The 12,100-nt window shown below is 35.8% G+C and overlaps 1 protein-coding gene across 12 annotated transcripts; it reads right to left on the bottom strand.

Moving 5' to 3' along the window:
- Positions 1-775: 775 nt before the first annotated feature.
- dtx3lb.2 (deltex E3 ubiquitin ligase 3L b, tandem duplicate 2) lies at positions 776-11,872 on the bottom strand. 12 transcript variants are annotated; one of them, XM_056735442.1, is made up of 9 exons: positions 11,794-11,845; positions 11,657-11,681; positions 10,664-10,732; positions 7,874-7,915; positions 6,397-6,640; positions 4,334-4,461; positions 2,740-4,221; positions 2,025-2,242; positions 776-1,344 (listed from the first exon to the last, which is right to left on the bottom strand). In XM_056735442.1, exons 3-9 carry the CDS (start codon positions 10,697-10,699, stop codon positions 1,275-1,277), a joined length of 2,220 nt encoding a protein of 739 aa, XP_056591420.1. In that variant the 5' UTR covers positions 10,700-10,732; positions 11,657-11,681; positions 11,794-11,845; the 3' UTR covers positions 776-1,274. The 12 variants fall into 12 exon arrangements, with proteins under 12 accessions (XP_056591420.1, XP_056591418.1, XP_056591421.1 ...); XM_056735440.1 differs by lacking the exon at positions 11,794-11,845 and adding an exon at positions 11,254-11,325 and having other exon boundaries at positions 11,657-11,674; XM_056735443.1 differs by lacking the exon at positions 11,657-11,681 and having other exon boundaries at positions 11,794-11,872.
- Between the last annotated feature and the right edge of the window lie 228 nt (positions 11,873-12,100).

The raw sequence follows: 12,100 nt of genomic DNA, 5'->3' as shown, positions 1-12,100 counted from the left end.
TGAAATCACAACAACAAAAATTCATAAATAATAACTGGTAAAAAAAATAAGAACAAATGTGGTATTTTGTGGAGGTTGAAACGGTTACAATATAAATAATTATATCTTATGTCAAGAATCCCGATGTTCAAGTTAAATCCATCGGTGTAGAGTCATCATTAGTTGACGTCGCTTTGAAGTGATGCTAAAGAGCGAGGATATATCATTTCAATTGCTTCGATTCCTCCGTCCTTGCGTCTTTTCCTTGCTTCCATCTCTCGTATCCTGAGGAGGTGGAGCTAAGACACGAGGAAAGGAAGCGAGGAAAGGAAACGAGGACGCACAAATAAGAAATGAGTAGGACCCAGGGACAATCCCCCTGGAGCAACATGGAGTAAAGTGTCTTGCTCAAGGACACACTGGTGGTGGCTGCTGGGATCGAACCAGCAACCTTTGATTTACCAGTTCAGTGGTTTAACCCACTAGACCAACATCTCCTCGTTTCAGTTGTTGCTGGAAGTGTTCCTGCTTCCGGTTGATCTAAATAATGCAGCCTAAACCCTCAGAGGATTTATATTATGGAAGTGCAGTGTATGCAAAAGTAAAAGATGCGTCTTCAGTCTAGTTTTAAACTGACAGAGTGTGTCTGCCTGAAGTGTCAACACATCAAATAATGCTGAATGTTGGGCTTTAAAATTAAAACAATGTTTACTTACTATATAATGAGTTTTATTAATCATCACATTGCTTATCCCACACTCATTATGTACAAATTAGGGAGAAAAAAAAAATCACACACTTTTTCTCATTTTTATTTTAAGGATAGCATGAAAGTAGCAGATGTCCATGTCCATGACTCCTATCATGTCTCGTAGTAAAGCATGTCATACATTTCTTTTTTTATTTTCTTCTAGTAGCTACTTGTTATATTTATATTCATATTTTCAACATCACAAAATGCTAATTTCAAGAAAAAAAAACGACAAAGAAAAAAATACGACAGAAAAAAATAACGAAAGACTTTTAAATGCATGTCAAACATGAATAGATCTGAAAACCCAAAATAATTATATTAGTGACATTCTTTATTGATTGTTGATTGGTAAATCCAATCGGTAAATCAAATCATTCTGTTTTTTTCCTGTAATGAATACTAAACTGTTGATCATGTGATTAGAGATAATGTATGATCTTGAGCATATTGATGATGTTTATTTATTAATAATGACCAATTGACTATACATTGTGTATATGCCTTGTTCATTAACAAACACAAATGCAGCATGTGTCATGACTCATTCAATGCCTTTGGCTTTTAATTCATCTTTTACTCTCTTCAGGTAGCCGGGATCTGGGTAACCATATCTGTGGATGTAAAATAATGAACTTAAATCAAATCTATCAGATAAACTACCAGTCAAATGTTTACTCTTTCTTCATTAATTTTGTTATCCAAATGTTAGAAGAAAACACAAATTTCCAATCTAAAATTAAAGTGTTCAACATAGTCACTAAGCTTATTATTTAAAGAAATGTACTTGGGCTTCTTAAGGTTTCACAGTCACCATAAGATGCTTTGAAGAAATATATGTCTATTCCATGATTTTATTGGCTGCTTTTTCTTCCTTATTGAGTTCAAATCATAAAAAAGTGCATTAAAGTGATAAGTAAATTGTCAAAAATGTTTGAAATTTGTTACAAAAATTATGAAGGACTCAAAAGATTTCAAGTTGCAACAAATATGACAGGTATAGTGTTTATCCAAAGGTACTGTACAGATCCACATTCAAGGATATTATCACTACCGTCATGGGATACTTTAATATATTTTTGTTTGTTAGTAAGCGTATTCTGGTTTTGCCAAAATTGTGGAATTTGTTTTTCCTCATCACTTGAACGCAATACATTTTTGCCCTAGCCTTGGATTCCTGCTTGCCTCGATCACCTTAATGCCACCAACCGTAAGGGTTATCTACAACAACTACTATATTAGAAACTAAAGAATCACTGAATATTTGCTCAGAGTACACTTAATAATATCTTACCCTTCAGGTCCACCATGTGTATTGGTCTTATGATGAATATCATTCCATGTGACAGCATTTTTTGCACCAGAGGTTGTAGATGTTCCAACGGTGAAAATCAGTCTCTGATCAAAAGCCTTCCGCAAGAGTTTGAGTACATGATTTCCTTCTTTATTATCTGGCAGATAAGCAGTGCGTTGTGTCCCATAATGATATTGTCCAGGATTTGGATGCTTAATCTTAAAAAAACAAATGACCTTAGTGAGGCATCATACCAATCCTCAACAAAATAATGATGTTACTTAAAATGCAACAAATAATTCCTGATGAAACAGAACATGATCTTATAGGAAATATTTGATAAAATGTTTTTCAACTTTGAAGCTTAGCCACCTGGTCATGTGAATGTTGTGTCCATCAAAATAACCATATCATCTCACAATACATCTCACAAATTCAATATATCAATATTTTAGTATGGTTGGGGCTTACATTTTTGACCATATCTACAAATCATGTTTTTGTACAGTTCACATCGTATGAATTCATTATAATTAGCCACGTAGTAAAACATTTATACAAATTCCTGTGAGATCCGGCCGAAATGGCTTTCAGTAATAATATCAATAGTAGTTCCTTAAAATACTTCCACAACCACATTGCACCACCTCCTCCCAAAATCAAAATGTGACAAGTGAATTTTTATCTTTTCATTAATCATTATGTACATTCTTACCGTTTGAGTACCACTTGATATAGTGTAAGAGATTTGAATTGTTCCAACGTCTGGATAACCTGGAAGTCTTGATTTGTTTTTTGTAAAATCCATTGTTCCATAAGGCTGGTTCCCCTCTATTTTCCCAAAAATCTTCTGACACACAGGACAGATTTCTCCACGGTGTTTCACTGCTTGCTCTATACAGTCCTTACAGAATTCATGCCCACATTTCAGTTTCTTCTTGTTTTTGATGTTGTCCATGCAAATAACACAATGGTCCTCTTCATCCTGTGCACCTTTATGGTCATGTCTAGACTTTTTGTTTCCTTTTTCTTGTGTCTCTCCACTTAAACCAGGATCTGTCTTATCTTGTATCAAGCCACCCGCTGCTCCTCGTCCGTAGACTGACGTGTCTTCCCGTGTGATCCCTATCCCTTGAGAGATGTCCTCTGAGTAACCAATCAATTCCTTTGTTTTTTTATCAAACACAATCTTCCCAATTTCCTTCTCAATATCTTTCATTGATGGGCCAAGGTGCTCTGGCAGTCCAACAAGCCTCCAGGGACCATAAACATCCACTGCAGCAACACGATATTGCCGTTTTCCAAGAATCTTTTTAATTTTGGCCACAATATCCGTATCTTTTGGATCTTTAAGTTCACAGCCCACAGTAGCCAAGGCAAGTTTCTGATAGAGTTGTATTAAAGCTCTCATGGCATGAGTTTCAAGATCAGTATGTTGACCTTCTTTGGAATGAGCTCTCACCTTAACAGTTAAGTTGTCCTTCAGTTCTTCTACGTGAAATGACACTCCAAACTTACTTTGAAGGTTACATAAATGTTCTTTGTGAGAAAGATTCATCAGATCCCAATGAATCTTATCCATCTCAATTTGATTTTGAAGATCCTTCATGTCCATGTCCAAGGAAGACATCATTTGTTGGTTAACATTCGTAACTACACCCATTTTATTTTCATTGCCTATTGATTGGCCTTCCGGTCTTGTTCCATTTACCTTTCTGTTTATCATGTCTGTAATATTTTTTTGTCCGAAGACCTGGACATTACTGGCAGAAAAGCTCATCATCACCTTTGTCTGTTCTGATTGGCTGCTATGCATGGTTTCCTTGACAATGTCTGAGTCTATTTGAGTAAAGGGAATAGTGACATCACTAAAACTAGCCCCACATTTCTGAACAAGCTTCTGAAGCTCTTCTGAGGCTTTGGACACCGAACCAGGGTTTGTGCTTGGGGTAGTTTCAAATGAGACTAACACATTTGGAGAAATGTTGACTCCATGCCGTTTATTAATTTGCTCCAACTCATTTTTGTAAGCATGATGTATGTACCAGTACAGATAGAGGGGGACAGTACATGCAGCTGAGTTTGTCTCTGTGGTCATTTCAGCAGCTTTCATGGTGTCAGTGCCATTTGAAGCACTATTCACTGCAAAAACGTCCACACCATTTTGTTCTATTGCAGAAGTCACATTGCTGTCCACCTTAACACATTAGGATGCAGAAGAGAAATAACATTTTATAACGCTTATTTACAGTATTCAATATTATATTATTATGTTATTTTCTGTATACCAAAGAGACTAAATATGATACCTTCAGTGATGAGTCTTTTATAGCTTCAGCATCATAAATTGAAATCCTTGCAGTCACAGTTCTTCCTGTATTATTTAGATCCTTGAACTTTAATGTTGCAGTTGTGTAATTTTTTAAATCTTCAATAGCTGCAAAGAAATACAAAAGGACACATTTATCCTTAAAGTCTCCGTTAACCGAAAGGTTTTTATTTTCCTAATCTGACGCATTGTGGGAGTGGCTTTCGTTTTTCACTTTGAATTGATAAAAAAACAGCGGATGCATTTTAAAATGTAACTGGTAGCAGACTGACAGTTGTAGGGGAGGAGTAAAAGGGAATGTGCAAACGTGTTTCATGCTTTCTGACATTTTACAATGTTAAATGTGCTGGCTTCTCATGCCTGATTTGGTCAACTTGTTACAACAGCGAGTTGGACGTATGATGCAGTATTTCTGTGCTCGATACACTCCCCTAGCGTTCGTATAGGTTTCGGAAAAGTTTTTTTTCGAACATGAAAATCCGTTTGATAACTTTTCGTAGTCCATTATTGGACATTCTTCCTGAAAAGCACACCCCTGAGTTAACCCGCCAGTGCCAGAAGAAAGAGCACAACCGCGCGTTAACCAGGGAGAGCGGGAGCAGGAGCATGCGCACACGTCAACCAGCTGGAGCAAGAGAGAGAGAGCACTGCAGTCGCTAAGTTCAGCTGTGTTTGTTTGTTCATTGCATTTCGGTAGATATAACGCTAGATTTGGAGATCGTTTGAAACTGACAGATGGCACCGTCCCAGCGCTAAAAGGTTCTGGACATGAACCACATGCGGTAAGTGAAACGGATTCATATGTCTGTGTTTTGTTGGCAATGTGTCCGAACATGCTTTAGTTCCATCATACAGCTGCATCTGTCTTTTATAAATGTGATCAAACTATAGACTCTACGGATATTTGAAGGGTGCACTATTTTTATGTAACTAGTCAAGAGAAGCATAAGATGTTATGGCCACTTTAAAGGATGTTCTGCCCAAGCCGTCTAATTTATGCCATTTGAAATTGAATAGTCACTAGAGGGCAGAAGTGCATTTTCAGATTTTTTTAGGGCACTTGGTAAAAGAGAATGACCCACACTGATAAGCTATTTATAATAGCCACTGCAATATTTCATGAAAAAATGGAAATTGTGATTTTTTATATTTCACTGGGACTTTAAAAATGTATACATATATATATTTTAGTTCAGTTATACACTGTAAACTTTGTTGTAGTTTTGCACTAAGTTTGCCAGTAACTTACTGTAGATTGAATTACTACGTAAAACTACTTTCCTATTAGTTCTGTTTTTAGCGTGATTAAACTTTACTTTAATCAAAATTAAAACACTTTGACTTTTGAGATTCAATCTGAAACTGGAATCAGCCCAGCAGAACTGCAAAAAATGACATTCTTCCAAAGCATTTAAGTCTTGTTTTCTAGTAAAAATATTTAACTTCTTAAATTATGATACATTTATATAACAAGAAAAGTAACTTTAGATTTTTAGTCAAATTAATGAAAAAAATATTTGTAAATTAAATCAAAAGTAAGTTAGTGGCAAACTCGCTAAAAAAGCTACTGAAAGTTTTACAGTGTACTGTATATGAAAGTATACAAAGCATGGACAAAATAATGTGAACATCTACTGTTCCAGGACTTGTTTGGGCTCTTGTTGGCTATCCTTCGTTTCTACAGTGAAGTGAAAGTGACCTATTATGAGAATCTGTATCCTGGTGTGTTTTCAAAGCAACAGTTTTGAGAAGGGTAAGCAGCAGATTACCTTCTCCAAACTCCCTAAAGCAACAAAATTTGTTCTGATAGACTAATGATACACTGAAGACTTTTCACTGGAGATGTATGAATCCATTGCAGACATTTTGAAGCTTTATTGAAGAGAACGTTCATTTTTGGGTGATTTTTCCCTTTAAAAGCCATTTTCCCTGGTGTTCACATTATTTTGTGCACCCCAGTTATTTTTTATTGTAAATCATTTTAACATGTGGAAAAAAACTAAACAAAATTATGTGCCAGCATTAATAAGTTACATGTTTCACCTTCTGATGGCGTTATCTGCACTTCTGCACAGCGGGGATCTTCCATGACAGTGACACTGTTGATGTTATATTTTCCAGTGCCTTTGGACAAATCAGTGTTACACCAGGTCTGGAGGGCTTTTTGTAATGATGTACACCATTTTTCTGGAAGCGGTCCGGTCCAGTCCACTCTGACTTTAACTTTTGCAATTTTTAGTGGAGGAGCAGATGGTTGTGGTCTTTCATCACCTGATGTGTATATGTCCTGTTGAAGAGAAAACATGTATGTGTAACATCTGTTACCGCCAGCCATTTCTCCACCCAGCAGAGGGAGCTATAGCCGGAGTTAAAAAAATTCTCCATGCCTCACATCCTGTTCTTACTTCATTAAAGGTGTCATATTTTATAGTATTTCAAGATCTTGATTGTGTTTTTGAGGTGCACTTAAACAGGAAAAAAACACTTTTTTCCCCAACATATTTTACACTTATTCTTCACCACTGTCTTCTCACAAAAGGACATGATTTTTTCCGGTTTCTATAAAATCCATCCCTCCAACACGCCCTGATTAGTCAAGCTGACCCAATATATTATGATTGGTCACCCGTGAGTTTTGACTTCACAGTCTTTTTTGATACCTTTAGCTCTTAGCAATAAAAAGTAAGAATCATAGATACAAATAACTAGATCCTTATCTGTTCCATCATATTGGAATGGTGCGATCCGATCTGTTTTGCCAAGTCTGCAGCTGTCCCATGTATTTGGGTAACTTTGTAATTTTTTTATAATTTTCACACAAATTTGATGGCTTCCAGTACATTTTCTTTAATGACTATGGACAAACAATATACCAAATGAAAGAACAGATTCTCTGCTTTTCAAAAAAAAAAAAATGTATCTTGTATGTTTATTGGCTTTTGTTATCACCTCTTGGGTAGGTTTCTTTAAAAATGCAACATTTTGATTAAACAGCTGGGATGATTAGAATTCTTATCATGGACTTTGCCCATATCAGGTTCAGAGCGTTGAATAAAAACAGATCAAATATTTACCATTCTAGACTCAGAGATACTGTGGTCTTTCAGAAAATGTGTAACAGCCCCACCTGCTGTACAACAATGAAAACACAGATACCTGGAAAATTCCGTATTTGGCAGAGAAGTGTTTTCTCATAAAACCCAGAAAATTACAATAAAATAGTTAAGCTTAGTTTTAAACAACTTGTGTGCTCTGAGAAGGAAGAAACATAAGGGTTGTATAAGTAAAATGCCACACAGTTTGGGGCCCCACAGACGGAATTGTCGCTGCTATTTACTTTACTTTAATTATTTGACCTACTTGACAGAAAGATGTTGATGTTGAAAGATTCTTTACACTTAAAAACTTGCTTGGATACTGCATGTTGAAAAGAACATTCATCGAATGTGTTAATCGTCACCCTTCCAATAAAAATGATTATCTTATCTAAGTGCAATGTTTCAAAATGTATAAAACTCACCATGTTTTCAGAATTGTCATTATTTTGGATCCCGTTCTCTTCCTGTACCAAGAGAAATGGCATATTTTTATTTAAATCTTAGTTTGTGCTCAGATAACGGTGTAGTCATATACATCTGGGATGACATGAGAGAAAATTAATTGTGAGAGGCTAACTACTGAACATTAGCACCATGACTATCGCTCAGTGTAGGCAACATGGAATTCCTTTATCTACAATTGTTTAAATGTATTTCTTTAAGAGACTTCAGAATATATGTATTACAAATAGTGTAAGTATAGAGAGAACTTCTAACGTGAAAATATCATGCAGGGCTCTAGACGCGACCAAGATGCTTGCAAATGCGACCGTTTTTTGAAAATTGCAGCGGGTGTGAATGTGCTCAAAAACACGTTCCCTTTTCTTCCCTGACAAGGGTTTCGCATATGAATCTGACAAGGAAAAATCCTATCCAGTGAAGTTTTTTTCCTTGTTAACTTCCATCTTTTGCTATGTCCTAACAGCTGTGAAAAAGAAACAGCGTGTCAATGTCCGCTAATGTCCGATTTGCGACGTAATGACTAATTTGAATCAATTCATTTCGTTGAAACAACTCCTATATTAAACACTGAACTCAATGTCTGAACTCGCTAAACTCTGTCACTCAAAACAAGCGTGCTTAGACCATTTAACATTATGAGTGGTTAGTTAGATTAAGTGTTTAAAGTTTATTTATGACAATGTGTAGTAAAGTACATAAAAGTAATTCGGAACTAAATTACTATAGGAGTTTTGAGCTAGCTAATTTTATTTTATGTGGTAAAAATAAAGAAGGCCAGTCTGATAATCACAGCTTTTTGCTAGGGGAATAAAGAGTGACAGGTTATATTTGTGTCAGATCATTTCATAGCCAACATAAAACGTATTTTGACAGGACGCGGCACACAAATGATGGGCTCCATACATGTTTTTCCAAGCTTCGCATTAACGCTGGCCCTGAAGAGGAGGCACCGATCGCCACTGTCTATAGCTGACTAAGAAAGAGTTTTAAATTAACAGAATGGTTCATCAACTGAGGTCATAATGCAAGGTCTTTCTGATTACTATAAAATAGGGTGTGACCTAATTGTAAGTTGGTGCGACCAACCCTGTCACGTGTGTGTTACTACAGAAAGAAACATTGATATTTATGTAGGGTACAAGGGATAAATGCACCATGGGATAAAAGGCATCTTTTAATTTATTTAAACACTACATGGCAAAAAATGCTGTGGCACTTTCCAAAACATGCACTTTTCCCTTCGCACGTAGACACTCAGATGATCTTTGACACAATTGTGGACAGCCATTCAAAATTGATTCTGTACTTATTTGATCTAATATTTATTATTTTTCAAAATGTTGTACATTCAAGCACTACATGAGAATCGCTAGAATTACTCCATATTTTGAGAAAAAGGTCTCGTTTATGATTTTTTGTTCAAGTTAAATAAAGCAAAAAAAATTAAATAACAGAAGAATGTGTAAAAGCATGGTATTTGGGGTAAAAGCACCCATGTTGTTGGAGCTAAAGGCACACTACATTAACATAATAGTAAACAGCTGTCTGACGTTTCCAGTTGTTGACATGCCATGGTTAGATTCAGATGGTAAATATCATATATAAAGTTGGGTGTCCACCTCAGAGATAATCACCATATTTATGATGAAACCATTATATTTAAATTGTTACATTAATCATATCATAAAATAGTATTTATTGTTAATAATGTAAATCTATATTCAATTATGATGAGATCTCCAATGCTTTCAAAATCTTATTTTTTATAATTTGGTTTGTTCTTTATATATTGTGATATTAACATGTTTTATTGACAGTATATTTATTTAACAAAAATAACTTGTTTTATTAATTGAAATAAAAAAGCACAAAAATTGCTAAAGTGATTGTTTTGAACAACAAAGGCACCCCTCGCCAACTCATAGATTTATAAAAATTTTAATCAAAATTAACCACATATGATTTGTTTTCACAAAATCTGTTGCTCCATAAATGTCTAATGCAAACTTATATTTTTCTGCCAAGTACATTATGGGTGTAGTGAAAAGCCAAAAATTGTGGGGGTATGATTTGACTAAGACCTCCCAAATGTATAAGTTAGTTTGGTGGGCGTATCTGTCAGTACAATTTATTCAGGAACCTCATGTTTCAAATATGATAAGAGGTGTTACATTTCCGTCACACCATTGCAGTATTCGACCAATCACTATGCACTGGTTAACTGGTCGATCATTGCACACCTGGCTTTTCAGAGATATGAGCTTTGTAAAAAATCTGCACTTTTCAGAGAGGCGGAGCATAGAGGAGATACAAACATGCACAGTATGTGGAAAATACAGCGTTTTCTACCTTAAATCATGTATACACATTACATTACATCTAAAACAAATGGTAATATTTGTTTTAGCCGTGTCACATGACCCTTTTAAGGTGTGACTTTAGCCCTATTGTATACCCTACATTTTAAAATGTTTCTTGAACAGAGCTGGGTGGAATGGGTCTTTAAATAAAATGAAAACAAGCAATTAATGAAGTTTAAATCAATTATAGGCCATTTATTTTTTGAGACTATTTTACCCTTAACAGCTTTAATAAATTCCATGCATCAACCTGTTGCCACGTATGTGTATGAAACCCTCAATATATAATCCACTTTCCAGCATGTTATGGTTGTGGAGTTATCATGTAAAAGCTTTTTTATTTTAAATACTGAATTTATATGCGATTACTATGTCTGCTTTGTTACTCACATCAACCTCCATTGGCTCTGACACTTTCTCCGCCATTATGAGTCTTCAGCAACAGCAACTGAAACAAAACTGACAGAAAAAAGTGATAAAAATTCAATAAGAACAACTTGAACAGTTTAGTTGATGACAATTTGTTTAGTAAAATGTAGTTCAGTTTGAAATTTTGCAAGACTGAGTCTAATTAAATACTATTCAAGGTTTTAAATAAGGAATAGGTTTAGGTGTTATCTGCTGTTTTGCTTACATTTCTTCACGGAAGGCATACGGCGCAAGTTTTCAGCGAAATGTAACTTTCGTTTTCGTTTCAGTCACAGATGGATTTAACTTTGGTGTAGCCTAAGAAAAGCTATAAGCCCTTCAGTCATACTTGTTTGTAGGCTTCCGTAACTAATGATATATATACACATTTTATTCATTAAGCTTTAAATGTAGCTGGATTGTTGTCGATGACTCCGGTTACTTTCGCTTCACATCGCAGTTTGAGTATTTGTCACTGTAAACCGCCACGATTACAACGGTAGGCTTATATAAAACAATAGGAAATACTCACAATTAACAGTTATCATGGATTTAATTGTATAGCTACTTACTGAAGATCGTAAGCTGTGTAACGTGGTCACGAGCGGTCAACCTCTGAACTGAATGCCATTCGACCTTTACATCTGGCTTTGGATAACGAAACCGAAAATTGTTGAAAGACAAACGTCCTGTAGCCTATCAACAATGGCTACGTTTGCATGCACACTCATAATGCGATTATACTAAGATTTTGCCAATATTGCGACAAAAGATGTGTTCAAATATGTTACACAATAAGAAAGCATTTCTCACATAAAATCGCATTAATGCTGCTCCAAGATGCGCATGTGCTTCTATTAAGCGCAAATTATTGCTTGACAGGACAGTCTGAAGTTTTACAGTCAACACATCGCTGTCAGTATTCTCTGCTCCTTATCTTCCTACAGAAAAAACGCGAACGCGATGACATCTTACCACTGTTGTTGATGCAGTGGCGTCACTTTGTTTTGAAAGCGGTGGGGAGAAATAAGAGAACATATAAACAATACTTTAATAAATTGTTTCTGAAATAATATCTCCTTGGGAATAGTTATCATATATAGCTTGCCCACCTCCAAGACTGTTCACACTCATTCCCTCAGGACGGAGGTACAGGAGTGTAAAATGCAGGACTTCCGGATTAAAGGCGGTATGTCCGATTTCTCATAGCCAAAACAGACACACCCCTACTCATCTTTCGCTTTCGTCAATCATTAGCGCTCGGCTCGACTAATGTCCATCATGTGCACTGTGCACCTTAGGCCTACAAGGTTGTTTTGGTTAGTGTTTGCTACTCGGCCCGACCTTGTCTAAACAAGCGTAAAAGGTTATTGTTATCATGGACGTTGCACTCAAGCACATATTATTGCAACATGTTTT

The sequence above is a fragment of the Triplophysa dalaica genome, chromosome 21 (genome assembly GCF_015846415.1).
Source record: "Triplophysa dalaica isolate WHDGS20190420 chromosome 21, ASM1584641v1, whole genome shotgun sequence".
In the NCBI taxonomy this organism is placed as follows: Eukaryota; Metazoa; Chordata; class Actinopteri; order Cypriniformes; family Nemacheilidae; genus Triplophysa; species Triplophysa dalaica.
This window is presented reverse-complemented; position numbering and strand designations above follow the sequence as displayed.

Excerpts from the sequence above, each read along its gene's own strand:
- dtx3lb.2 (XM_056735443.1), bottom strand. The coding sequence starts at position 10,699 with ATGGCGGAGAAAGTGTCAGAGCCAATGGAGGTTGAT. Across the intron at positions 4,462-6,396 it reads GCAGATAACGCCATCAGAAG|CTATTGAAGATTTAAAAAAT; the intron begins GTGAAACATGTA and ends ATTTCTTTGCAG. Across the intron at positions 4,222-4,333 it reads TAAAAGACTCATCACTGAAG|GTGGACAGCAATGTGACTTC; the intron begins GTATCATATTTA and ends TAATGTGTTAAG.